The sequence below is a fragment of the Ricinus communis genome, chromosome 9, assembly GCF_019578655.1.
Source record: "Ricinus communis isolate WT05 ecotype wild-type chromosome 9, ASM1957865v1, whole genome shotgun sequence".
NCBI classification, from domain to species: domain Eukaryota; kingdom Viridiplantae; phylum Streptophyta; class Magnoliopsida; order Malpighiales; family Euphorbiaceae; genus Ricinus; species Ricinus communis.
The window spans coordinates 5769658-5797126 of NC_063264.1; the positions used below are offsets into that span (position 1 = coordinate 5769658).

General features: G+C 33.6%; 6 protein-coding genes across 14 annotated transcripts; 4 read left to right on the plus strand and 2 right to left on the minus strand.

The window, feature by feature from the left end:
* Positions 1 to 1336: 1336 nt before the first annotated feature.
* LOC8280654 (ubiquitin carboxyl-terminal hydrolase 2) lies at positions 1337 to 7161 on the plus strand. Of its 6 annotated transcripts, XM_048378851.1 has the most exons (6): positions 1340 to 1698; positions 1812 to 1894; positions 3112 to 5287; positions 5399 to 5518; positions 5603 to 5900; positions 6689 to 7161. In XM_048378851.1, the coding sequence occupies exons 3-6, from the start codon at positions 3118 to 3120 to the stop codon at positions 6924 to 6926; spliced, it is 2826 nt and encodes a 941-aa protein (XP_048234808.1). In that variant the 5' UTR covers positions 1340 to 1698; positions 1812 to 1894; positions 3112 to 3117; the 3' UTR covers positions 6927 to 7161. The 6 variants fall into 6 exon arrangements, with proteins under 6 accessions (XP_048234810.1, XP_048234809.1, XP_048234808.1 ...); XM_048378853.1 differs by lacking the exon at positions 6689 to 7161 and having other exon boundaries at positions 1337 to 1698; positions 5619 to 5886; XM_015718588.3 differs by having other exon boundaries at positions 3112 to 5518.
* Positions 7162 to 8275: 1114 nt separating this feature from the next.
* LOC8280653 (purple acid phosphatase 15) lies at positions 8276 to 12706 on the minus strand. Of its 4 annotated transcripts, none has more exons than XM_015718591.3 (8): positions 12294 to 12706; positions 11395 to 11586; positions 10873 to 11206; positions 10350 to 10567; positions 9988 to 10178; positions 9512 to 9796; positions 9094 to 9210; positions 8276 to 8543 (listed from the first exon to the last, which is right to left on the minus strand). In XM_015718591.3, exons 1-8 carry the CDS (start codon positions 12628 to 12630, stop codon positions 8517 to 8519), a joined length of 1701 nt encoding a protein of 566 aa, XP_015574077.2. In that variant the 5' UTR covers positions 12631 to 12706; the 3' UTR covers positions 8276 to 8516. The 4 variants fall into 4 exon arrangements, with proteins under 4 accessions (XP_015574077.2, XP_048234811.1, XP_015574078.2 ...); XM_048378854.1 differs by lacking the exon at positions 8276 to 8543 and adding an exon at positions 8615 to 8823; XM_015718592.3 differs by lacking the exon at positions 8276 to 8543 and adding an exon at positions 8615 to 8826.
* A 1679-nt stretch (positions 12707 to 14385) lies between these two features.
* On the plus strand, positions 14386 to 17812 carry LOC8280652 (ER lumen protein-retaining receptor). Its single transcript, XM_002518038.4, has 6 exons — positions 14386 to 14712; positions 16193 to 16458; positions 16783 to 16898; positions 17174 to 17247; positions 17375 to 17438; positions 17523 to 17812. Exons 1-6 carry the CDS (start codon positions 14622 to 14624, stop codon positions 17557 to 17559), a joined length of 648 nt encoding a protein of 215 aa, XP_002518084.3. The 5' UTR covers positions 14386 to 14621; the 3' UTR covers positions 17560 to 17812.
* A 1726-nt stretch (positions 17813 to 19538) lies between these two features.
* Positions 19539 to 21154, plus strand: LOC8280649 (paired amphipathic helix protein Sin3-like 1). Its single transcript, XM_002518035.3, has one exon. It carries the CDS (start codon positions 19929 to 19931, stop codon positions 21066 to 21068), a length of 1140 nt encoding a protein of 379 aa, XP_002518081.2. The 5' UTR covers positions 19539 to 19928; the 3' UTR covers positions 21069 to 21154.
* Positions 21155 to 21627: 473 nt separating this feature from the next.
* Positions 21628 to 24984, plus strand: LOC8280648 (putative disease resistance protein RGA4). The gene has a single exon (XM_002518034.4). The coding sequence runs from the start codon at positions 22006 to 22008 to the stop codon at positions 24826 to 24828; it is 2823 nt and encodes a 940-aa protein (XP_002518080.2). The 5' UTR covers positions 21628 to 22005; the 3' UTR covers positions 24829 to 24984.
* Positions 24985 to 25420: 436 nt separating this feature from the next.
* Positions 25421 to 27282, minus strand: LOC8280647 (small ubiquitin-related modifier 2). Its single transcript, XM_002518033.4, has 3 exons — positions 27102 to 27282; positions 25933 to 26082; positions 25421 to 25706 (listed from the first exon to the last, which is right to left on the minus strand). The coding sequence occupies exons 1-3, from the start codon at positions 27141 to 27143 to the stop codon at positions 25614 to 25616; spliced, it is 285 nt and encodes a 94-aa protein (XP_002518079.1). The 5' UTR covers positions 27144 to 27282; the 3' UTR covers positions 25421 to 25613.
* Between the last annotated feature and the right edge of the window lie 187 nt (positions 27283 to 27469).

Sequence of the window (27469 nt, forward strand, 5' to 3'; positions counted from 1 at the left end):
TTGTAATCTCGCCTATAAATAGACTTTTAAAAAAATTTATTTACAGGCTTATTTATTAATTTAAATTTCAATTCAAATTAATTTTAGTTTTAAATTTATATTATTTATATATATAATATAATACTAATATATATTATTATAAATCTATATTTTATTATATGATATATATTTATAATATTTTATACGATAATATTAATATTTAATATTAAAAATACTTAATGGACTCGAGTTTGAGCTCGAATATTGTTTACTATAATGAGTTGAAATTGAATTTCGTTTGTTTAATATAATAAATAAATCATTTATAAACTGAATTTAAATTACTCATGAGTTGAATAATTTTATAATTTTATAATAAAAATTTATAATTTAAAAAAATTTATTAAACAAATTCTTAAGCCAATTTTATTTGCCACATAAAATTATATCTGTCAATTTAAATTGAATATTTATATATTAACTAATTAAAAATAACACAATAAAAATATATTATGACTCATAATTATAATGAAGATTTATAATTCTATAAAGTAAATATAATTCACTTAAAATTTTCACAAAATATTTTGATTTTGTACTCATGTGTTGAATCCTAGTTTCGCTGTTGTAATTAAATTTATTATAAAACTTTTTCTGCATAAAAAATCAAGTAACTACTTTTTTTAATCTTTTACTCAAAATATTTAAATAGCTTACTACTGAAAATTATCTAAAGAAAAAAAACACTTAATATCATTACCCATTTAAATTTATAATACATATAAAAATGCAAATATAGGAGAATTTTCAGAATTATTAGTTAATCTTAAAAAAAGTTATGATTCTTACTAATAAATCCGTAATTCTATAAATAATTAATTTCATTTTAATTCAATTCTAATATGTATCGTAACTTTACACTAATTCATAAATTATAATTATAAAAATAAAAAGTTTAATAAAGATCTTACAAAAAATAAAATAAAAATAATAAAATATTAATTTATGAATTTATAAACACAATTATTTCTTATATTAACTTTAAAATTAATCAAATTATTTAATTACATTAAACATATGAAACTAAATAATTATTTTATTGACACTCAAATTTATTCAAAGTTAATAAAGCAACACAAAAAGAATAATTATATTTAAATATTTTTAAAATTATAAAAAATATTAATTTAAATAAATTTAATATTATATTATAAAATGTGATATAAATCAATAGTTAAATGCTATTTAAAAAAATTGATATACATAATATAAACCTTGTAATAGCCAAATATAATTTTCCTAAAACTGTGAAAAACTAGAAATGGAAATTTGCTGACACTATTAATTAATTGATAAGAAATGTGATATTTTTAGGAAATGAGAAAATGAAAAGAAAGTGCATAGGGTAGGGCACACAAGCTGGAGAAAGGGCTGAAAGCATGAGATTGCAGCCGAAACTCTTCCCCTGCCAATGCCACTGATGGTGATTTTGGAGTTCTTATGCTAAATATTCTTTTGCATCCTTCAATCTAAGGGTGAATGTCTGCAGATTTGGACTTCAAATAATATCTGGAACTAAAACCCCCAAATCTGACCTTGCAAATTCTAAATTCCAATTAAGCTATCTTTGGCCAAATTGAATTAATTTAGCTGCGGAGACTTGAGTTCTTCAGACCATTTGTTAATTCAAGTCCTTCAGACCATTGTCCTTCCAATTATGTAAGTTCACAAGATACTCAACTTGCACTTATCTAGCAGCTACCTTTGCTTGTTTTTTTTTTTTATTTATTTTTTGATTAAGGAGTGCATGTGGCATTAATTTCTTTTTGCAGCAAAAAGTCCCCCAGTGCAAAGGAAGCCCTTAAAGTGTAGAGATTATCTGGTAGACCTCGACTCTCGATTAGGAAAATCTCGGGTTGGTTACTCTCCCATTCTGATTTATTAAATCATTGAAGCCGATAACTTATGATCTTTTTTTTTGTGCCAGTAAGTATTAGTTGCTACACTAAATCAGATTTCATAGGAAACATTGATTCTCAGGTTTTTATTCAGAATATTGTTGTCAATTGTAGTGTTTTTAAGATTGCATTGAAATGTTTATTAGATATGATTGCTTTTCACTGAAACCGAAATCTTTAATAATAGTCTCTCTTTCTTGTGTAGTTGTTTTATCTGTGACCATTACGTTTGTCTTGAGTTTGCTGTTGCTTTTGCAAACAGTTGTTTATAATCCTATAGGTCTGAGATATTATACTCAGGCCTACAAGAAGCAACAAAGCGATCTTTGTGATGGCTATACTTCCTACTAGATTGTCACTGTTTTTTTTCTGTAATTAGATAACAAGAAAATATAATTATTAGATATTCTTCTCTGTATCGAGATGGTTCTGCCCACAAACTGTCTGGAATGGTGAGAAGAGCATTTTCACTACTCCAGATTTCTGTCTTCTTTAAGCCTTAAGCTTAAAAAGGCATGATGGAGTGATTCAATTCAAAGCCTTTCTTGATCTTTGGCATCCACGCTGAAGCAACTTTTGGTCCATTATCCTTCAAAAGACTATCATAGGCCATCTTTAAGCCTTTAAATCCATCTTCTTCCACTTTATATTAGTGATTATCTTGCCTTTTGCACAACCCACTCTCAGTCTAACCTTGTATGTGGAACCCAGTAATCTTTAATGCTTAATCTGGTTTTGTATAGTGATAAAGATGGTATCATTTTAGGGTTGAGTATCAAGTTCTAAAATTTTACCAATTTTGTATTATATTATATTGTATTATGAGTTAATTTAACAGTTAAAGCTTGCTATTAAAGGTAAAAAAATTAGACGGGGGCCTATCTAATATAAAAGTTAACAGATTTTCTTGTCATAGCAATGATGTTATAATACATATGATTTTAAATGTCTATGATTGATTGACTTGAAACCAATCATGATGGACCTCGAAACCAACCATGTCCTTAGTGAGTTTTGGATTCGTGATTATGCTGTTTATATTTTTTCTATATCGGATATTGGTTTTAGCTATGTAGTAGTGTTCTTGGTGCTGATTGATTATTGGGCTTCTATTGGTGCATATGTTGGTTTTTGTTTTGATATTGTTTTTTAATGGTTTTTGGTGGATGTTTAGGGACAAATGGGGAAAAGGGTGAAGAAAAAGAGTCGTTCACTGCAGAAGGAGAAGAGGGTTTCAACACATTCTCCTAAAGTTGCTCCTCAACAGACCACTCCTAGTGTTGATGTTAATGAGAGAATTACAGTTGCAGTGGTGAAAGAGAGAAAACAATGTGTACACCTTGGCAAGGGGTTTAATTTGAATAATTTAACTGTGAAACTTGGGTCTTCAGATCCTTTAAAGTGTGAGGACTGTCGTGAAGGTGTTGCTGATAGGAGAGGGGCAAAGGGAAAGGGTAAACATGGAAAAAAGAAAGGATCAGTTGATTCAAAATCTGAATCGAAAGCCATTTGGGTTTGTTTAGAATGTGGGCATTTTGCTTGTGGTGGAGTTGGTTTGCCAACAACACCCCAGAGCCATGTTGTTCGGCATGCTAGACAAACCCGCCACCCGTTGATAATCCAATGGGAAAATCCACATCTACGTTGGTGCTTCCCATGTAATACATTAATCCCAGTTGAGATGACAGAGGAAAATGGTGAAAAGAAAGATGCACTACTGGATGTTGTAAATTTGATCAAGACACGATCATCGCAGAGGTCATTGGTGGATGTTGAGGATGTTTGGTTTGGAGGTGGTAGCGTTGCAAGTGAAATCAAAGCAGAAGGCACAATATTGAGCAGCACAGAGGGAAAAAGTGGTTACACCGTAAGAGGCCTGGTTAATCTGGGGAACACTTGCTTCTTCAATTCAGTAATGCAAAATCTATTAGCCATAGATAAGTTGCGGGATTTCTTCTTCAATCAAGATATATCGTTTGGCCCTCTAACCATTGCTTTGAAGAAGCTCTTTACTGAAACAAAACAAGAGACTGGTATAAAGAATGTGATCAGTCCAAGATCCTTTTTTGGATCTATCTGTTCCAAGGCTCCTCAGTTTAGGGGATACCAGCAGCAAGATAGCCACGAATTGTTGCGTTATTTGCTTGATGGTTTGTCTTCCGAAGAGTTGGCTGTGAGAAAACAAGTGAATGCTTCTAAGGAAAATGGGATTTCTTCAAAACATGGCCCTACCTTTGTGGATGTTCTATTTGGGGGCCGAATTTGTAGTACTGTTTCTTGTATTGAATGTGAGTACTCTTCCACTGTGTATGAGCCATTTTTGGATCTTTCACTACCAGTTCCAACCAAGAAACCTGCCACAAAAAAAGCCCAACCAGCTTCTAGATCAAAGAAAACAAAGTTGCCACTAAAGAGAGGGGGAAGGGTTCGAGCAAAAGCTAATAAAGATACAGATGCAGTGCCAGCACAAAGCAGTTCAAACCCCTCAGTTAGCAGCGAGTCTCCATGTCAAACCCTGTCAATCATACCTCATGCAGAAAACTCAATGGCTTCTTCAGGTGATGTTGTAGGATTAGAGTCTGTTTGTTTAACTACTGTAGCTGATAAAAGTGGTTTAGCCTCCCAAAATTTCTCAACTATTCCAGACACTGAGAATGAGCAAGTTACTGAGGGTACAGTGGAGCAGACAACAAATTCATTTGATGACTTCTCATGGATGGATTATCTTGGTCAAGAAACTGTTACGGATGAGCATGATTTGACTTTGCAAAATAAAGATGTTTCGACAAGTCAGTTTTCTGAAAATATCATTCCAAATGATGACATAATGGAGAGTAGTCAAGTGTCTCCTGTTGATGGAGAGCCAAATCTGAAACTGGAATCTTCAGTGAATCCTTGGGAAGAAGAGGTCCTAGCACAGGTTAAAAGCTCTGAAGTTCTATTGCTTCCATACAAAGAGGAGAGTGTTATGGATGGTGATGTAATGAAAGGACAAGCTGAAGCCTCATCTGTTGTGGGATGTGGACAAGACGAAGCGGATTTTGATGGCTTTGGTGATTTATTCAATGAGCCTGAAGTTTCTTCAGGACCTGTTTCAGGGCCCTCCTTAGCCAATGGTACTGCAGAAACTGGTTTTATTGCAGCAAACAACAGTGAATCTGATCCAGATGAGGTTGATAATAGTGATTCTCCGGTGTCAGTTGAGAGTTGTTTGGCTCATTTTATAAAGCCAGAACTACTCTCTAATGATAATGCCTGGGAATGCGAGAATTGTTCAAAAACCCTACAACGCCAAAGATTAGAAGCCAAGAAGAAAGCTAAAACCACAGTAGAAACAATGATAATTGGCGGTAAGGCTCAAATCCAAAGTCCTTCAAGTTTAGACAAGGACAACTTATGTTCTATAGAAGTCAAAGACCATAATGGGGGTATTAACACGGATACTTGTTTCAACTCCTCAGGTGCAAGCTTGGTTTCTGATGATGAAAACATTGATAGGACTAATCAGAATTACATAAAAACTGAAAGTGGTCAAACAGATGAACTAAACCCAATTGAAACTCAAGGTGATGAACAGAAGGGTGAGATGACTGTTGCTCTTATGGAGCAATCCCTTTCTTCTTCTACTTATAAATCATGCAGTCAAGAAAGTTTTAGTTGTCCAGTTGTTGGTTCCTCTAGTGTTGGCGAGCCAAGTAGCACCGGATATGCAACTGCTAAAGATCAGATGGGTGACTCCCAGTTCTCAGGAAATTGTGGAGCAAAGGAAGATGAAGAAGGAACTTCTAGAAAAGTGAAAGTGAAGAGGGATGCAACTAAGAGAGTCCTAGTTGATAAAGCCCCACCTATTTTGACTATTCATCTAAAGAGGTTCAGCCAAGATGCCCGTGGTCGTTTAAGTAAATTGAATGGCCATGTCAATTTTGGAGATGTACTTGATCTTAGGCCTTATATGGATCCAAGGTACTCAATGCTCTTTTAGAGGTCATTATGAATTACTTAGTATTATAGCTTTGTTGCTTTATTAATCTTATTCCTTTTGCATTACTAGTTTTATACCTTACTTTTGTAAAAGGCTGTGCAGTCTTAAATCTAAAAATACTAGTGGCGAAGATGACTGCCTTTTGTTTCCTTATTGACTTTAGAATTTAGATTCTTGAGACCTAATTGTTTGATGCATTTATAGCAGTAGCTATGCTTTACTTTTGCAGAAATTGCATATATTTATTTGAGAGAATTGGTGGAAAGATAAGAGTTAATATCACAAGCATTGAAAAAAATTTTCCGGTTCAATATAGTGAAGATAATTATAGTTTGGAACATACCAAAAGTATTAGAGATCTTGGAACATTGAATCATAACAAAATCATGCATACTGTGGGATTTTTGACTATGCATATCAAGTTTAACAAGACTCCTTTCTATAACCTAAATTTTACCTAAAAAAGATTTTGTACATGGAAGAAACATAGTATTATGGATCCTGTGATCCTATACATTAGCACACTCATGACTTTCCTGTGCCCCAGCTACATCTCTATAAGCACTCCTTTCAGTTCTTGCTCCTTGATTTGTATTCTGATTCATACTTCATGGAAGAATGATGGAAATGAAGTTGTGTTGGTTGAAATGGTAATCGACTAATTAAATAAGAGAAACGAGTTCATTTTTCTTTTTGCGCAAATGCTATGCAATATCTAATTGGCAGATTTTCAATTAATTATAATATGCCAGATTTTTGGGTATTGCAGGTGTACAGACAGGGAGAAATATGTATATCGTCTGCTTGGGGTAGTGGAGCATTTGGGAACAATGAGAGGAGGTCATTACGTTGCTTATGTGAGAGGAGGTCAGAAGAGTAAAGGCAAGGCAGAGAATGAAAGTGGGAGTTCTGTTTGGTATCATGCCAGCGATGCCTATGTGCGTGAGGTTTCCTTGGAAGAAGTTCTTCGATGTGAGGCCTACATCTTATTTTACGAAAAAATCTGATATCTTAATATCCATTTGTTTTTCAAATACATGTGATTCTTCTTTGAGATAGTGTGGGGTCAATCAGCAACCCCAAGAGAGAGAGAGAGAGAGAGAGAGAGAGAGAGAGAGAGAGGCATTGAATTGAGAAGGTGAGTGTACAACAACAATTACCATACATTCATACCAATTTTTTGACATGTAATGAGCTCTATGTACATTGGGAAATATATCAGGAGAAAATATTTTTTTTGTTTCTCCCCCACTTCTGCACCCCCTTCCTTTTCCTCTCATGGCGAATTTTACAGGTCTTTTAGTATTGTCTTTCAAGACTGGTGTGTAGCAGCTGGTCCCTCAAGCCAGCTTGAAATGCAGTTTGGCTTTGCTACTTGAATATAGCTCTTCCCTGCTGGTATGTATGGCATGATATGGTAAGGGTTGCCAGAGATGCTTATTATTCTTTTGTTTTTTGTTTTCTTTTTTTTTTTTTTTTGGGGGGGGGGGGGGATGGCCTTCACATTTTTCCTTGCATTTCTAAAAATAAAGATCTGGAAGGGACTTATTTAGTGGTTCAACCACAATAGAGAGTTTTCATTATGCTCTTTTGCAGGCCTGAGATGCTGCATTAGTTGTTCCAGCTGAGGGAAGGATCCGTGCTTTTGTGGTTACCGATCAAATTCACACTTTGGCACGGCAATTATCTTTGTACTGGATTGGCGGAAACCACTGCCCTTGACTTCATTATTTAGCCATATTGCTGGTTATCAAGACCAGTTTTTCGACTCCATGAAAAGGATAAAGGATTATGGTTAATTTGAGTTTGGAGATCTTTGAGATTGCTCTCCAAGGAATCTACTTTTATCAACGTTTTGTCGGTCTTTTCCATGGGTTCTATAATTATTAATCAGCTTCAGTCTAATTTTCTACCAAATCAATTTCTTTGTTTAGAACTAGATGGCCAGATCTAAGCCTTTTTTCACATATGATTTGAGAAACAGGAGTATTGACATTGTTGTACATGTCTTTATCTGAACATCCTAATCTTATAGCTTAGAGATTTTCTAGGTTGTGCTTTGTGCATTGCATGTTTGATAATATGTTTTCTATATAACTTGGGTTAATTAGTTCCTACGAATAAATTTATGTCGTGCCTGCATAGGACAATTGGTCTCTTATTCTTTTTCTCCAGGATCTTCCGACACTGACAGATATACAAGATATTCAGTGCTCGCTAGGCGGGTTTAATACTCAACTGGGACAGACCGTGTCCAAGTACTGTTGAGAGCATGTTTCTTGTACTGTGTATATATTCAAATTTGTGAAATTCTCAAATGTGCATGATAGCTGATAAATGGCTATTTAATCTGCACTTATACAACATACATGACTATATTCGCCATTATTCCAATAACTGTTAAGGAAAAAGTTGACATGGGTTTCCAATAAATGGTACCTCAAATTGATATTTCCATAATTATTCAACAATTTTGCAGCAAGGATTAAATTTCCCTGTTACTTGACCTTCAAGTGATTACGGATTGCACTTTTATTTTCTTTTGGGTTCTTTTGTTTTCCTTCTTGTTGAATCCTTCTTGTATTTGTTGCTTTAAACTAATAATTACGCCTTTCACAGTTTTCCTGCACATTGGTCGAGTGGTTGCTGACTTCAAACCCATTTTGTATAATCGCAATTTCTTTTTAGCAACAAAGACAGAAAAAGGTATGCAGATATTATTATTCCATAACTTGATATTGTTATTATTTATTTATTTATTATTATTGTTATTCCATAACATGTATATCTGAACTTTTTCAGGGTATTCTGTTCAAGAATCTTGAAAATTCCTTGCTTTTGCTTCGCAATCTTCAAGACTCGCCTTCTGCCTCTTACATCTGATCTCAGAATTCATGGAAAGACCTTCTAACGAAGGCAACACACAGAAAGATGCAAATTCAGTTCTTGAAAACTAAGCTACTAGGACATTAATTGCCCCCTAGTTGCAAGAAAATGACAAAATGGTTGAAAACTAAATTATATTAGAAAACAAGGAAAATTAAATACTTGGTTTTTTGGCTTATATTGTTGGGTATATAGTTCGATAAAGAATATTGAATATTGTTCGGTAACAGATCAAATTATGCTATTTATAATTCGCATCATATGCCTACTGTCTAACAGCTTAGTTACCTTTGGTTTAACAGGACACCTTTCCTGCTGCCTTACTATGTAAATCTGATCTCCAGCAGAGCTATATAAGTCCTGGTTCCGGTGCCAAGTCCACAGGGCATGAGTCTCATTTTTCACCTGCAATGTTGCTTTTCGCCATTAGTTTATGAGTTGCAGTACATGTGTTTGTCTACGGTCAATGTTGCCCTTCCACTTGACTCAATTCTCTTGCATTGAAGTGTTAATGAACATGAAGAATGACTATAACACCTTTAGTACCTTAGTAACTAATTTATAAGGTCTTGACAACTAAAGGATTTAATATTGTGACTGTGAAATACAGACAAGTTCCTGACAGAATCATTAAGAAATAGCCATTCCTCATGTTAATTAGGAGTGTGGGCATAATATGCTGAGAGGAATACCGAGATATACATACCTCCAAAATCCCATGACCAAAGCTACTTTCTCTATATGCACTATAATCTGGTTGCCTATCCCAGCAGAATTTTCCTGCTGCTGGTCCTGATGTAAAATTGAATGCACAGAAACCGCCCATGAATTCATCCGGCGTGGTAGATGGATCCGGACAGTTACCAGGTTCATCAGCATGTGTTATTGCCATCTTCTCTCGATTTCCACCATCGCCAACTATGATATGGACAGGGCCACAAGGATCCAAAGTGTAGTTGTACACTCGGTTAGACCTTTCATAGGCATGTACCTGTTGATCATTGGAAAAAGAAAATTAAATGCCTTCATTAAAGCATTAACTAAGCTACAAAGAGTATAATTTTATCTTCTTTCTTTTCTTCACGTATTAGTCCACCAATTATTAGATGATGCCAATACAAACTTTATCAGGAAAGAAAGGCAAAAAAAAAATGTCAGCAAAAACAGCAGAATGGCACTAACATGTCCATTGAAGACCATATCCACGCCATATTTATAAAGCAGTTCTTCCATTGCTACCCTCATACATTCTGCTTCTCTGTAATGTGCCTTATAAGTGCTATACCAGGGAGGATGCCATGTAGCCACCAGCCATGGTGTAACTTCTCTGTCAACATTAGCTAGATCTCTCTCCAGCCACTTGTACTGATCCCCTGTAATTAAAAAAAAAAATGAAAAATGCAATTTATTTAGAAACATGAAAATGCTTTCTGTTGTTTTACATAGTTTGCCAACTGAGGTAAAATATACATGGACCAAAATGATTTTGGGAGCACCAACTTCTTGGAAAGAACAAAAGAAACTGGCTTGAGCTCAAATTTCACCTGATTTGTTATAGGAAATGTAGGCACCCAGCATTACAAAATGTATCCCTCCTGCATTAAAAGAATAATAGAATGTGGATGGTGATCCACTCTCTTTTGATGGGAATGCAAATCGAGAACTATAAGCCGCAAATGTTTGATTCTGAGCTTGCTGTTCTATCTCATGGTTTCCTTCTACCACCATAATGGGAATTCTAGAAATCAAAGGCTGCATGTACCTGATAAAATATATTCTTCAGTTAATATATGAGGCATGATCCAGATTGCTACTAATATTGACCAGCAAATAATGAGCAACAACAAGAAGGACCAGCAGTACTACTCTATTTTCTTTAAGCTTAATTTTCCAGTTTTACCAGGTTTTTTTTACTTTAGATTGACAGGACTTAACAATCTATCTTCCCTGATTGACAGCAATTATAGCTATATCAACTGCTGCTATGGATAGATTACTGACAAAACCACCGACTTACAAAAAGAAAAAGAACTTGTAATTTTGAACTATAAGAAGCTGCAATTTTACCTTCCCCAATAGTCCCACCGAGGCTGATAGGTTTCGTGAATGGGAGTTTGTGGAAAAGCACATTTGTAGCAATCCGCCCCAGTTCCATTGGTGAGATACAAGTTAGCATATGTAGCATCTCCAACCAATAAAATTAGATCAGGATTATTGCTAATCAAGTGATCAACTGTTGAAGTTGTATTGTATGTGAGTCCCAAGTCTCCAACTATTGCTATTTTGCCGGGGAAACTCTTCGGACCTGAAGCCGGCATAGTCCTGAAGTGATAAATATCACTCATTGCTGGTATAGAAGGATCTCCACACTGGTAAAAATATGTTGTATTAGGTTTCAACCCTGCAGAAAGACATTTCGCAACGCAATAAGTCCAAGTAAAGGCAGAAACATTAGAAGGCCAGGCATGACTTGGGAAATTCAAGTGCTTAATTTCGTATAACTTTATTGCTATCAGAACAAATAACCAAAAGTAGTGCAAATAACAGAGAAATGGAGATAATACTGCAATGAAATTTATGAAATTATACCCGTGAGTCGAACATGGTGTATGACGCCAGAAGTGTAGTTTTTGAGGCCTTCAAAAGGATACAGTTGATTGTAGACAAGAGAATAACCAGTAGCTTGATGAGTTAATGGAAATATTGATCTTCCATATCGAACAACACTGGCCGTAGCACTAGGATTTAAAGGTTTTATATTGTCCCCAATTTGATAATCACCTGTAAATTGAACCCAAGCGACATTCATTAACAGTCCAATCCAGACGAATAACTACCTGTTCTTCATGAATTTGCAACAATCAATTTTCTCATTCATTCAAATGCAAATATAGTAAATGAATTCAACGAGTTAAGCTCTTAGAAAATACTAATTCAACGTTATAAAGAATTAGTTTTTTAAAGTTGGTGAAACCCATAATTCATTTCATGCCACTAGATAACTCCTCCATTAATATTCATCGACAAGAAGTGCACAAAAATAATTGCAAATAATGCACATCAATGCTTGAGGACTATAACTGGATAATGACCTTTTGGGAGCTATTTGAAATTCACAAGTGCAATATCAATCCAGTTTCAAAATCTCGAAAATCAAAACTTGTCAACTGAGGTTGGATTTTACTGAAAAATTCACTCATTTGCACCATCCTTCAACATGTTCTAATTTGGTGCAAGAAAAAGCAAGGAAGCATAATCTTCTGAAATGACAACAACAACTATGTCACCAACTTATTGACAGAAACTCTTGAATATATTTACTAATCTTGGCACTTTCTATTGCATAAGCAAACACCAAAGAAAGGAAAGCTAAATCAACTGATACACTTACCTTATCTTCCACAGGAAAGAAAAGGAAATCTTAATTATCAAATCAACCGAAAACAACAACAATGAAAAGATAAAAGATAAAAAAATATGAAGAGAACCTGTAATCCAAGAAATCCAAACAGAGTCATGGGTCGAAGACAGGGAAACAGAAATCTGCTCAGGCTCAAAATCTCGAACAGTCCTCTGTACACGAGGATCAGAATCGGGCAAGTCAATTGCATGTCCGCGGAAGCTCTGATCAAGAGGGACAGTTCTGGGCTTAAAGGGTCCTTCAAGAGTTGTGGGAATATGGCCATGAGCTGCAGCGAGAGTTGCTGAGCTCAATAGAACATAAAAAGACAGTGCAAAAACAGGCACTGACAGCAACCCCATATTACATCTATTGTATTGAAGACCTTGCATGAAGGAACAAGAATCGAGAAAGAGAGGATTCATTAGAAGAGGGAGGGAATCTGGTTAGTTTTGGAGTTGGAGTGTAAAAGGTGGTGGTGCATTTCACATGTGCAAGTTAAGAAAGGGTTTATATATATATTATATGGTATGGGCTCATGATGTAATCTGTAAGACTTTTTTCCGAGTGCTGCTGCTGCTGCTGTTGTTATGTCACTGTCACTGTCACTGTCACCGCAGAAAATTCTTTTTCTTCTTCTTTTTTTTTTTTCCTTTTTTGGGTGTTTTTAACCGTTTGTTAACTGAAAGTTGAGTATACTTTTGATTAATCACTGTGTCTGACTTCGAATTCCACGCCTCACGCTTTTTAAGAATATTTACACGCCACTGGATCTAACGTTGGAGTACTTTCGTTTTGTCTGTTCGGATCAGATTTGATTAGCTATTCTTCTACCTTGTAAGGAAATTTTAAAATGTGTTTGGTTATATTTTATACATTCAAATTTTGTTGAAATTTTTTAAAATAATTTTTATTATTTTAGATTTTTTTGTTTTAAAATATTATGAAAGATTCTGAGAACTTTTTTTATTTTAAAATTGCTTTTATTTTTTCTCTATTTACTCTTTTTTCTATTTAATTAGATTTACTATTTTGAGAAAGATATTTAAATTTTTCCTATTTATTTGATTTTTTATATTATGATTTTTAATCTTTACTATTAATATATATTTGTTATTATTTTACATTTAAAAGAATGATGTTCTTCTCTTAGTCTATAATAAATAACATTTTTTTTAAATCTAAAAAATATTAATTAGCATTTTAGTGTGTAAATCAAAAAATAAATTTTTATAATAATATTTACTGTATGCTATTATGACCAAATATATTAATTATATAATTATATTTCATTTAGTTATTAATATATATGAACTATTTTATATCTACTTTTTGCTGATAATAATATTGATGATAACAAACATAATAAAAATTTAGTAAAAAAAGGATAACGAAATTTAAACTAACCATTTATCACCTTCATATTTTTATTTTTTTGTAAGTGATTATTGTTTATTTAAATTCTATTAAAAAATATTATCATGATATAAGTATTTTATTTATTAGATATTTTATTTTATTTAATAAAACTTTTATATTGAGTTATTAATATTAATTTTATATATAAATATATTATATTGTGGTATTTTTCATTTATGTTTTCATGCAACTTATGCTAAAAAAAAAAAATTAATAGTCTTATCTTTAAAATTTTCTTAATTAATATTTTTCTTTATGGTAAAGGAAATCATTTCTTAAGTTATGTTTTTATCTACTTCTAGTTATATGTATAAATGTGTTAGGAGATCATTTAGTTCAGAATTATAACTAATACTAAAAAGTAAAAGTTATATCTTGAGATTTTGTTCATAGAAAGTGAAAAGTTTTGAATTTAAATTTTTATTTTTAAAAGATGAATATTTATTTTTATAGAGCTTCTTATGAATAAATTAAAAAAGAAGTAAATATTCTTTCATATTAATATTACTTTCACAAAAATAAAAAAAAATTATATTATTTTTAATTGTTCCATTAATATGTATTATAGGATAATAAGAAATGATAGAAATATAAGTCAAGTTTATACTTAATAGTAATAAGAAGATTTTTGGGGTAGTAAGTTTATCTCTGGAAATCTATATTAACTTATTAGGCTAAAACGAATATCCTGAAACAGAGATTGGGCTAAGCCCATTAACAGAAGCGGAATTATCCAATTTCTACAATTCTTGAAGCTTAAAAATAAATTCCGGTAGCCGTTAACTTTCCTTTTTATTTCTCTCATATATTCCCGGCGAAGACAAAAGAAAGCCTGAAATTTATTTTTTAAAAATTATTGGGTCAATTGGAGATCTGGGGAAATTGAACCAGATCCTTTTGGCAAAACAGTTTCCGGTTGATCCAAGTACCAAACCAAAAACCCTTTTTACATAACATAAGCTTCTATTCTGTAAATATATACAGAAGAAGGAAGAGGATGAATATATTCAGGTTAGCTGGGGACATGACCCATTTGGCTAGTGTTCTTGTTTTGCTTCTGAAGATCCATACCATCAAATCTTGTGCTGGTACGAGCCTACATTATTTTGGTTATACATGTTCATGTTTTTTTTTTTTGTTTTTTTTTTGTTTCAATTCTCTATATGTTCTTTTTGTTATTGATAATTGGGTTTTTAAAAATCTTGAAACAATGTGGTTTACTGAAATAGCTGAATTGAGTAAATGATTTGTGTTTAATTTGAGCTGTGTGTGTTAATGTATGAAGGTGGTAAAAGTTGTTGTTTCAATGCATATAGCTTTGTATGCTGATGGGTTATTCTCGGAAAGAACAAAACTGGGAGACAAAAAAAAAAAAAAAGAATTCATGGAATTTTGGAAAAAAAATTGCTTTTGTTTAAGATTTTGGTAATCGTGTTTATGGTTAATTGAGGTGAAATGATTGTGATTCTTATGCTGGTGTAGTTATGTTCTAAACTTGTACAGCTTCTTTTTGTCTTCACGTGTTTGGATGAACAACACAGTTTTGTGACTGTAATGGTGTGTATGCTATGTGCCTTAACACAATACCTTTTATATTTCTGTGGGGAACATGTAAAGCCATGATCTTTATGACAGTATTTAAGATTTTATCCAATATTTCGTATACTTGATTTAAATTTGTTGCACCTGTGCTGCAGTTCCTTTATTAAGATAATTGGAGTATGGTAATTTGCAATGTAGGAGCATAATAGGCCTTAAATCAGGTCTATTAGGGTTTCTCAATTATGCTTTGTAATATAGGAGCATAGATCAGCAGTCAGTCTGAAAATAGGTGAGAAACAAATGGATTGTTAACTGTAGAAAGAAAGTATATTTGTGATGACTGTTCTCCTCCTCTTTTCTGCCATCTCTGAAAGAAGATCTGGCGTGCTCTTCAGTTACTAAACAAACTCTATTTGAAACTACAAATGAGATGAATATGATTCTCACAATTGTCGATAGACATAATGCCATAAGTTGGTAATACTCTATTTGTTCTATGCTCCTTCATGAAATTGTAGCACTCGTCCTTTAAGCTTAATCTTAGAGAAAAACTAACATTTCAAAAATGATATGCACATGTTAGAAAGTAAAAAAAGGTGCAAGTAGTTATGTTATGGCCATATGAAAAACGAAGAATTTTGTTATAATCTTACATTTTAGGAAGTATCATTTTGCATTACAAAAATATCTAAAAGCATGTATCATGGTGGAATGATTTTATAAAGATGGGATATCATTTTCATTTTTTTATGTTGACGAACCCTCTTTTAGATTCCATTTTCATATCCCTTTGTTTAGTTATTAAAGTACTTCTTTCACTCCCCATTCTTGCATGAAATATCATTTTATCCTTGTTTAAGGTTATAACTTGTTGGTTTTCGAGTCCATCTGACACTGTCTTGTGAAGAGTGATCGGTAAAAGCAATTGAACTTTGTTATCCTCATGCATGTAGTGATGACTGTGACTAGCTGCTTTATTCTGTTCAGTTGTCTGTCTTATATTTTTCACTCCCATGTCATTTATAGGTGTTTCTTTAAAGACTCAGGAACTGTACGCCCTCGTATTTGCAACTCGCTACTTGGATATATTCACCAGTTTCATATCATTTTATAATACTATGATGAAGTTGATATTCCTTGGAAGCTCTTTATCTATTGTTTGGTACATACGAAGGCACAAGCTGGTTCGTAGATCTTATGATAAGGAGCAAGACACATTTCGCCATTTTTTTCTTGTGGCGCCCTGCCTAATTTTTGCCCTTCTTATACATGAAAGGTTTACCTTCAAAGAGGTAAGAATGCTTTTCCATCTTGTTTTCTCTTTGATTCTTCTGCAGTCTTCTGTATATAATAATTTTCTCAAGGATTCTTATTCTGCAAGTACGTATCCTATAAGTGTACAAAAATATAAATCTACAGAGGCATAGGCTCCATCTGTGAGGCTCATATGGCTTACATGTACTTATGATTCTATAATTTAATCTTTTTGTTTATTGAAAAGGTAATTTATAATTTTTGTTGATCAACACATCTCTATTGAGAAGTTAATCTGGTCAGTATTATTTTTTTTGTCATACTTTTTTCACGCTTATATGACCAAAATTATGCTTGAGCAGGTAATGTGGACATTCTCCTTGTATCTGGAAGCTGTTGCTATACTTCCTCAGCTTGTATTGTTGCAGAGAACAAGAAATATCGACAACTTGACTGGACAATATGTCTTTCTCCTGGGGTATATTGCTATTATGTATTCTTTATCTAATTAATTTTATGGCAAGGATTCTGTCTCTCAGTGGTGCTTGCATGTACTTGCCCTATGTTGCTTGAAGAAATATTTTATCTTTCATTAAAACAAACTGAATTTCCTGTTGGAAATAGGAATTTTTCATTGAGAAGAACATTTTCGGACGATGTTAAGCTGACATGAGAGGGAAGGAAGATATATGGAATTGTCTGAATGTTTAAATGAAATTAGTGTACTTATCCTCTGTACTTCTCCTGATGCAGGGCATATAGAGCATTGTACATATTAAATTGGGTATATCGCTACTTTACGGAGCCACACTATGTGCATTGGATAAGTATGACTGTCTCCTTGCCTCCCACTTCCCCCACTTTCCTCTCTTCCTCCACTGTGCACACATATTTGCTTTTATAGACACATGCAGTTTGAGGCTTCACATTATCATAATTGTCGTTTTCTTGCAGCATGGATATCAGGACTCGTTCAGACTTTGCTGTATGCTGATTTCTTCTACTATTACTTCCAAAGGTAATTGCTTGAACCATTTTAAATCAATAGGCTTGAACTTATATTTGCACAAGGTGATGAAACCATTTATGGTTCGGGCTGCAGCTGGAAGAACAATGTAAAGCTCCACTTACCGGCTTGAGTCTGGAAGTTAGGCGAATCCGTGCGTTTCTGGGTTTGCTTTGATATGATTAGTTAAGCTACAAAAGTTTTTCCATTTTCTCAAGTGGGGTTTCCAACCCAAATACAGCATACATGTAAGCAATCTGATGAATTTAAACCAATTTGATTAAAACTGTTGCCTTCAGAAATTGCAGTGTGTATTAATAGAATGAAATTAGTGTGAGAAGTACACCCAATGATATCAATCTATTAAAAATATTTTTGTGTTCTAAGTTGTAACTTCTGGATAAGCTGAATGGACATACATTCATTAGAGACACATTGGTAGTGTCTATAACATTATACTGTGATACAGCAGAAGCAAATTGGCGATGCAAATAGAATTTAGCAAGAACGTCAGGTCAAGAAACTAATCAAGTAACTTTAATTATTAAATAAACATATCTCTCTCAATAATCCAAGGAGAATTGGTAGAGAATAGGAAGAGAATGAAGAGAGAAAAGGAAAAAAGAAAACACCTTAGGATTGGATATGTTCTGATACCAATTATTATAAATCTAAGAAGAAGCACATCTCAAAAGTCGCCCATAAATGGAAGTGGGAGATTTTAAGTCTGATTTAAATTGTTTTATTGAAATTCCAGAATTTTAATCTTTTGCAAGTAATTCATTTGATTTTTTTTTTATAAGAATAACCAGTTTTATTGAAATTTAAAATAAATAGGTTTCTTAAAAGTAATTCCAATGTAATTATATAAAAAAAATATTTACTACAATTCAGCGAACTAATTTAGACTTTTTGAATAATAAAGAACTAATTATCTTTGTGCATTTTATAACTATTGCTATTATTTTTATTATAATTATTTCTATTCTAAAATTTAAGTTGAATTTTTTAAAGAAATTATTTATATGTATGAAATCATTTAATATTAAATTATAAATATATATTATAACAATTCAAAGAAAAATATAATTGATAATATATCGTATAAGAATAAAAAAAAATTCGTTAATTTATTAATTGATATATTAGTTATACAAAATTATCATTGAAAATGTCATTAATATGTTTTAAGTTTAAGAATCATTATTAGATGCTACTTTTTTAGAATTAAAATTATTATCTAATTAAAAATAATTAATATAATAATTTAAATAAAAATATTAATTAAAATAAAAATACAAGATTTTAATTGAATAAATAAAAGTCTTATAAAATATATATAAGAAGTAATTAATAAAATCAAAATAAAAATGCAAGGGCCAAGTGCTCAAATAAAATAGAACAGAATAGTTCAAGGCTTAATAATGGGTTTTTTCTAAATATAATCGATTTTCAACCATTATTATGTATTCATCGCCAACTTTCTCCCTTCTATAGCGACTAAACAACAAAGTATTAAAAGACAAACATGGACATCAAGAGTCCAAGAAACGATGATGTAAGTGTTCCAGATTGCCAAGAAGAGGATTTAAGATGTAATGTCTTACATCAACGGGTTAAAGATTCTATGAACAAGTTAAAGGAACGTGATGAGAAAGCTTTCTTGCAAGTTTTGCATTCTGACGAAATTAGAAATAGAGAAGGCAGTGATGTTCGTGGTCACATTGATGAGGTTTCGGAATTGTTCAAGAACTGAAGAATGAGTTCCTTAAAGTAGTGATGTTTGATTCTTCTTACAATCCACCGTTACCATCATCATCGTTACCATCAATGGAGAACGCTCCCACCGTCTGTGAAAAGAAGGACAGTAAAGCTTTCCATGGCCTGAACTGTGAGAAAACAAGAGAATTGGAAAAACAGGGATTTGCTTATTTCAAGAAAGTTCCAAGAAAAACTGTCTGAGAAGAGAGCTATTCGTTTTTCTTAACGTGTTTTCGCAGTTACAGTAGTGGATTAAAAATATTTGATTCTTTATTACTGATATATTAATTATATAAAATTATTATTAAAAATGTCATTAATATTTTTTAAGGATTAAAAATAATTGTTAAATAGAAAAAAAAATTAATGGATGCAATTTTTTAAGAATTAGAATTATTATCTAATATAATTATTCAAATAAAAAATATTAATTAAAAAAATATAAAAATTACACCCAAGAATAATGTCCACACATTCAAATATGTTAAAACTTAAATGTTTTAGGATGTATATTCTTCCCTAATTCCTGAGACACATGTCAAAATCTAATCCCATGTGTAAAAGATTATCCTATGTCTTCATAATATATAGATTTTTCTTATTTCTTATAGGATTGGAATTTCTTATCCGACAGTCCTTATAGTATCAGGATGTGTCTTCGTGTATAAATAAAATCTACTTTCAACCGTTCCACTTTTTCTCTTCTATAGCAACTGAAAAACAAAGTATTAAAACACAAACATGGAGATCCAGAGTCCAAGGAACCCTGATGCAAGTGTTCCTGATGATTGCCGGGAAGAGGATTTAAGATGTAATGTTTTTTATCAACCGCTTAAAGATCTTATCAACAAGTTACAGGAACGTGATGAGAATCTTTACATAGCCTTCTTGAAAGTTTTGCATTATTACGGAATTAGAGTTAGAGAAGCCAGAGATTTTCATTTTCACATTGATGTTTTGGCATTGTTAGTAGACCATCAAGATTTGAAGAATGAGTTCCTTAAAACCATGGTGGTTGATTCTTCCGACAATCAATCATTACCGCCGTCATCATCAATGGAGAACGCTCTCATCGTCTGTGAGAAGAAGGACGATGTAGCTTTGCATGGCTTGAACCGTGAGAAAGAAAGAGAATTGGCAAAACAGGGATTTGGTTATTTCAAGAAAGTTCAACAGAAACTATCTGAGAAGAGCTATTTGTTATTCTTGGGGTGCTTTTGCAGTTACAGCAGTGGAAAGATCAATAAAGATGCCTTAGAGAAAAGAATTAATGGTATGTTAGATGAGTTTCCTCAACTTAAAGCTGAGTTCAAGCTTTTCCTCAAGAACTGTGAGAATGGTGATTGGTTTTGGTCAGGAAGTGCAGAGAGCAAAGACACAGATGAAGAACTTGAAATGGGCAAAGAGTACTGCAGTCCAAGTTATCGGTTAGCCGGGAAAGATGATCATCATTCAAAAAGAGCACAACATGAACTGTCAGAATTACTGAATGACAGATGGGTTTGTGTGAGTTCACAGTCAGAAAATGATAAACCACATAAAGAAGAAACACATCGAATTCAGAAGGAAGAAATCGAGCTGAAACGTGAAGAGGATAGGTATGAGGCAGACATGCAATTGAGCTGGTTAAGATCTGCTGCTGAATATGCAACAAAATTATCTGAAGGTGCTAAAGAAGAAGAACTCGATGGATTATCCAAGATTCATTTCAAGAGGTGCATTCAACAATTATATGCCGATGATTGTGATGATGTATTAGAAATGTTTCAGAAAAATCAAAGCCCTACATTGGCTGTCGTATTGCCTCGCTTGAACCAGAAAATAAAGGAGTTGACAGTATTTCGTGCAGAGCTGCAGGAGATTTGGGCTCAAATGCGTTAGAATGATTTCATGTTATGTTTTAAACTTGAATGTCAATCCTGTAGTTTCACTTTACATACATAATCTTAATGGAATTAAAAGTTGAACCTGGTTTCTTTACAGGAATCTTATTATAAATTTCAGTTAACCTGTTGAAATTCACTAAATCTGCAGTTTTTTAAGCCAAATGAATATAGAATATGTGTTCACTGATACATATATCTATGAAAAGTTTTAATTTCAGACTAATTACATGTACCAGAAACCTTATAGCTAAGTTTATGATATTGTAAAATTCGATGTTTTTTCTTTTGTTTTGTGAATAATTGCTGAAACCCAATTGCAGTAATCGCCTTCATAACAGAATTCTTCAAACTCCTCTCTAATATATCACAAATTCCATGTCCTGTGAATGATTATTTATACCGCTATAATCCAACCGAGCCCAGCAAGAGATTTGGCTAGCTTGTGTTGGCTTCTGAACTATGGAGTTGAGTCCATTAAATTATTTTCATATTTTACTAGTTTAAAAATTTAATGTAGCATAAATTGATTTGATGAATTCAAATCAAAATTAGATTATTTATCAAATTATAAAAAAAAAAAAAATATTTGCATAAAACTATAATCTGTATAGTAAAAAAAAAGTTATTTTTGACAGTAAGATATACAAATATTAAGTATAGTAAATTTTTCTCTTGGTTCTCTCTGCAGAGAAGTGTTACACAATTGCCTTTTTATTTGATACTTTATGTTGAACAAGCAGACAATAAAGTCAACAAAAGGAAAAGAGAAAGAAAGTAGGTCCATATAGATTCCACATGTCACATGCTAATAGATTTATCCAAATGGAAATCACTTTTGCAATAGCGTTTGATTGTTTGTGATTTTTAATTTTGATCTCTCCAGCAATATCTTTCTTTGACTCCATAATTCTCTGCATATTTCTGCTTCAATCATGGCAGATGCACTTGTATCAGTAGTATTGCAACAATTGACTTCTATTCTGCAAGCAGAGATTCAACAAGAAGCAAGATTATTGTTTGGAGGGCCAGAAGAGGTTCAAAAGCTTACTACTGCACTCACTGCAATAAGGGCTGTGCTTAATGATGCAGAAAAAAAGCAAGTGAAAGAAAGTAGTGTGCAGGTTTGGTTAGAAGGGCTCAAAGCCATATCTTATGACTTAGATGACTTGTTAGATGAATGGAACACCAAGATATATAGACCCAAAATTGAGAGGATTAGAAAAGACAAATCTTTATTTTCCAAGAAAATGGTATGCTTCTCTCCGTACCTTTCTCCACTATTTTGTTTCAATCAAACTGTTGTGCATCATGATATGGGCATTAAAATGAAGGGTATTAAAGAAAGATTAGATTTGATTGCAATTGAGAAAGAAAGATACCATTTTTCCTTAGAAGGGAGGAGTGAAGAACCAGAGAGATTAGAAACTACACCTTTAATTGATGTTTCAGAGGTGCGTGGTAGGGAATTGGATAAGGATACTTTGATAAGCAAATTGTGTGATGATAGTTTAGAAGAAATTAGCCCTAATGGTCCTGGTGTTGTGTCTATAGTTGGTATGGGAGGGATGGGAAAGACAACTCTAGCTCAGTTGGCCTTTAATGATGAAACGGTTAATACCCATTTTGAACATAAAATATGGGTTTGTGTTTCTGAATCTTTTGATAAGACACTGATAGCAAAAATGATCATTGAAGCTACCGAAATACACCGTCCATATCTGTTTTGGCCTGAATTGCAGAGGCAACTACAAAACTCTGTCAATGGAAAGAAGATACTTCTTGTGCTGGATGATGTGAGGATTGATGACTTCCAGATTTGGGAACCATTAAAAGTTCCTCTTGGATCTGCAGCATTAGGAAGCAGAATTTTAGTTACTACAAGGAATGAGAGAGCTTCAATGATGATGGAAGCCTGCTATAGGCTCTCTCTAGGGAAGTTGTCACCTGTCGATTCTTGGTTATTGTTTAGCAGATTTGCATTTTATGGAAAGAGTAGAGAGGATCGCTGTAATTTGGAAGCAACTGGTAGAAAAATTGCAGATAGGTGCAAAGGGTTGCCTCTGGCTTTAAAAACTTTAGGGAGTCTAATGCGTTTCAAGGAAACAAAGCAAGCCTGGGAGGATATCCTTGATAGTGAACTGTGGGAAATAGAAGAGGTTGAAAGGGGAATTTTCACACCTCTGCTGTTGAGTTATTATGACTTGCCATCTCCCATGAAACGCTGTTTTACCTATTGTGCCATATTTCCAAAAGATTACAAGATGGATAAGGAAACTTTGATACACCATTGGATGGCTCAGGGTTTTCTTGTTCCTTCAGGAAGCATGGACATGGAGCAAAAAGGTGCCGAGTATTTTGACAACTTAGCAATGCGTTCATTTTTCCAAGATTTGGAAAGAGACATGGATGATCCTAGAAAGATCACTTGCAAGATGCATGAAATCGTGCATGACTTTGCTCAGTTCCTTACAAAGAATGAATGCTTAATTATTGATGTTGATGAGAGACATATTTCGGGGTTAGATATGTTGCATACAAGAACGCGTCACCTGACCTTAATTGGTCCAATGGAATACTTCCATCCTTCTGTTTATAATTTCAGAAATCTACGAACATTGCTGGTCTTACAGAAGGAAATGTTAACAGTTCCAGGTGATTTATTCAGAATAAGATCCATACCGGGTGATTTATTTAACTGCCTGACATCTCTTAGGGGTTTGGATTTGAGTCATACTCTGATTACAAGACTTCCAAGTGAGATTGGCAAACTTTTGCATTTAAGATGGCTTAATTTGTCTAAATTGGACTTGGAGGAGCTGCCCAATACACTGTCTAATTTATATAATTTGCAGACTTTGAACCTTGATCGTTGTAAACGGCTTCAGAGACTACCTGGAGGATTGGGAAAACTGAAAAACCTGAGACACCTTAATCTTAGAGAGACTGACTGCCTGAATATCTTCCCACAAGGCATTGAGAGGTTAAGCAACCTTCGCATGTTAACCAAGTTTGTTGTGAGTGAGAATAAGGAAGGATGTAATATTGCAGAACTGAAAAACCTCAAGTATCTAAGAGGGCACCTTGAAATAAGCAGGTTAGAGAAGGTTGTGGATACAGATAAAGCGAAAGAGGCAGACTTGACGAATAAGCACCTTCAGAGTTTGGATCTGGTATTTTCATTTGGGGTCAAAGAGGCAATGGAAAATGTAATTGAAGTTTTGCAACCACATCCAGAGCTAGAAGCTTTGCAGGTTTATGACTATGGTGGATCAATTTTTCCTAATTGGATAACCTTGCTAACAAAGCTGAAACATTTGAGACTCTTGAGTTGTATAAACTGTCTACAGTTGCCTCCATTAGGAAAACTACCATCTTTGGAAAAACTCTTAATAGGGCACTTCAATAGTTTGAAATCTGTGAGTGCTGAGTTGCTTGGTATAGATCCTGTTACAGATGTTTATTGCAAAGAATCATTTGTTGCATTCCCAAAGTTGAATGAGCTCACTTTTCGCTTTATGGTTGAGTGGGAAAATTGGGAGGAAATAACCACCTCTTCTGCTGTTGCTGGTAGTTCAAGTTGTAGCAGCAGTAATGTCAGTGCAGTAACAAGAAGAGCAATGCCATGCCTGCGCTCTTTATCTCTTTATGATTGCCCCAAGCTAAAGGCAGTACCAGAATACCTCCATTTGCTGCCACTGGAGGAACTGATCATCACCAGGTGTCCCATTTTGGAACAGCAACGCCAGTCCTCATAGCCTTTGATTGGTTAGCATCTCAAGACACAATGTATTCGCACTACTTGAGTTTTAGTTGACTGAATTAACTTTGAATAATGCACCTGATAATCCCTGCTAGAAGGGCATTTTCATCTAACTTTTATCACACACGACCATGGTAATATTCTTTTTTCCTGTTTTGTTTTTCTTGTCATCAGGAGTTCTTACCAGCCAATTTTTATGCTTCATGCTAACTCGAACTCCAGTCTAGTAAAAAATGGCAACAAATTGCCAAACTATAAGAAATTCATGTCTCATGGCCTAGCCTAAAACCAAGGATGTCAAAATTGCTAATTCATGTGAGTTCTCAGCTACCATCTCCCAGTCTCTTTTGGATCCATGATCGCATGTGGTATTATTAGTTGCTCTACCTTATCTACTCTTTTTATCACTTTCTGAATCTACAGATGAGGTAATTGTTCAAACTCTCTAGTTCAGAGTAATTAAGTCAGGCCATGGCATCATCTGTTTGTTAATTTATCTACTGATACGAAGTTCTCCATGAGGTCAATTTCCCCATTAGAACCGCAATAGAGGAAGCATACAGTCTTAATGCAATTGTGCAATGCTATTATATGCCAAAAGGCAACTAATTTGTTCCCATAAAACATTTAAACATACATCAACCTGTAAAACAGGCCATAGCATAATCCAAGTTTAACAAATCTATCCAATTATGAAAATATTTAAGGTTAACCTAATACAGGTAGAGACTCGGCACAGATTTGACATCATAAAAGTACTACAACTACAGACTTTCGTTACTAAAGGTATAGAGCATGCATTGAAAAGGCTTTGGAACCACCTCCATTCTGGTGCATCATGGCTTCAATTAGAACATTATCCTTCAGATTGAGCTACAAATCGTGGAAAATCTAAACTTTAAAAGGGAATATCATCAAATGGAAATAAAATAAAATAAGGAAGAAAAGGTTAACAATTTTGCAATCCAGGCAGAATAGCAATTGGTCTATAGCCATGACAATAATAAGATGTAGCACCTCAAACACGCAAATCTCAACTTTGAAACTTCTGGCAATATTAAATTGTTCTTTGAGAGGCTTGCACACAAAAATAACTTACCTGTGCTGGTGTTTTGTCTCTTGGAAAACGAAGTCCATTAAGTAGAAATTCTGCAGTGTGAGGTTCCCACTGCCTATCCTCACAATATCGAGCTATAAGCTTCGACATCTGTGTATCCATCTTGATCCGGAAAACCTTTTCGCGTCCATCCTACAAATATTAAAAAATGTAGGTATAAACAAAAGGTTGAAACACAAGGAGAGAGAACAGAGCATATCACAACATTATGTTCTAAGATGAGAACAGATCCTCTAGTATTAAATTTTTTCATGGGATCTATGAATTTCATTAAAATTGGCAGCAAACAGGTTTGATGTAATCACATACATTAGTAGCTGAACAAAAAGTTACATACATGTTATGAATATTCCCAATGCTAAACTAATTTGGTTATAAGAACTTGGGACAACAACATACAAACTGATACAAGCTGTCAGTTTATAATGCTTGTATAATATTCAAAGCCATAGCAAGTAAGTTACTTTATTGCAAATATCTGCAAGTTAGTTACCTTATTGCAAATTTTTGGGATGGATAAAATCTCACCAAACCGTTGCAAAAAAGATAAACAAACAAATAAAGGCAAGGATCTCAATCATCAAAATGGCTCTCCGACCCCTGCCCTATGGGTCAAGCTCGAGAGGCATCTTTGAAATACAAAGAATTTATATGAATATAGCATAGATCACTCATCCAACACATGCAACACAAAAGATATACAAATCTCTGGATCGACAGCAAAACATTATAAGGTATTCAGTTTTTCACCTATCAAAGGAGCTTTATTCTGTAGAATTCTAGCACATAAAAAGGTACAAGCCATACTCCAAGTTCTAACCTTTTTCTGTCAAACACTGATTTTTACCATGAAAACAGTAACAAACAATGGGGTTGCGGTAGGCATATACATACATACGGGTACAACAACTGAAGAAATGTATAAAATAATCAGCCCCCACATAACTAAAAGAGTCTAAAATTTCAGTATCTAACAAAAAGAATTAATACGCATAAAAAAATTAAAAAGGAAGAAAACAAAAGCATCCACCTCTAGTCAAACCATTATTCAGAAACTAACCCAAAAAGAGTCTAAAAGAAAGTAAAATAATATACAAACGAAAATGAGAACAAGCCCAAAAGCAAAAGGAAGGGGGAAAAAATTGCAAAACCTGGCTCCTAACTCTGACAGTAATGGTTTTAAATGATTCCATGGTAAAGCTAAAGCTTGCCTGAAATCAATATAAGAGAGACAGAGACGGAGAGAAAGAGAGAGAGAGGGGAGGGAGAAAGGAGAAAGAGGAGAGTAACAAAACTAAAAGAAAGAAGGAAAAGTGAAAACAAAAAGAAAATGTGAGTGTGTTAAAAAACAAAAATGAGTCCCTAAAGAACTCCATTAAATTCAATTGAAAGAGGAAGTCAGGTCAGAGATTCTCTGTTCTAACAATTACTGAGTCTTATTTGTTTCTATAAATGCATTCAATGATGCCTGTACTGATTTCAACCTGCAAAGTCTCTTATTTTCAAGATTTGCTAAAAG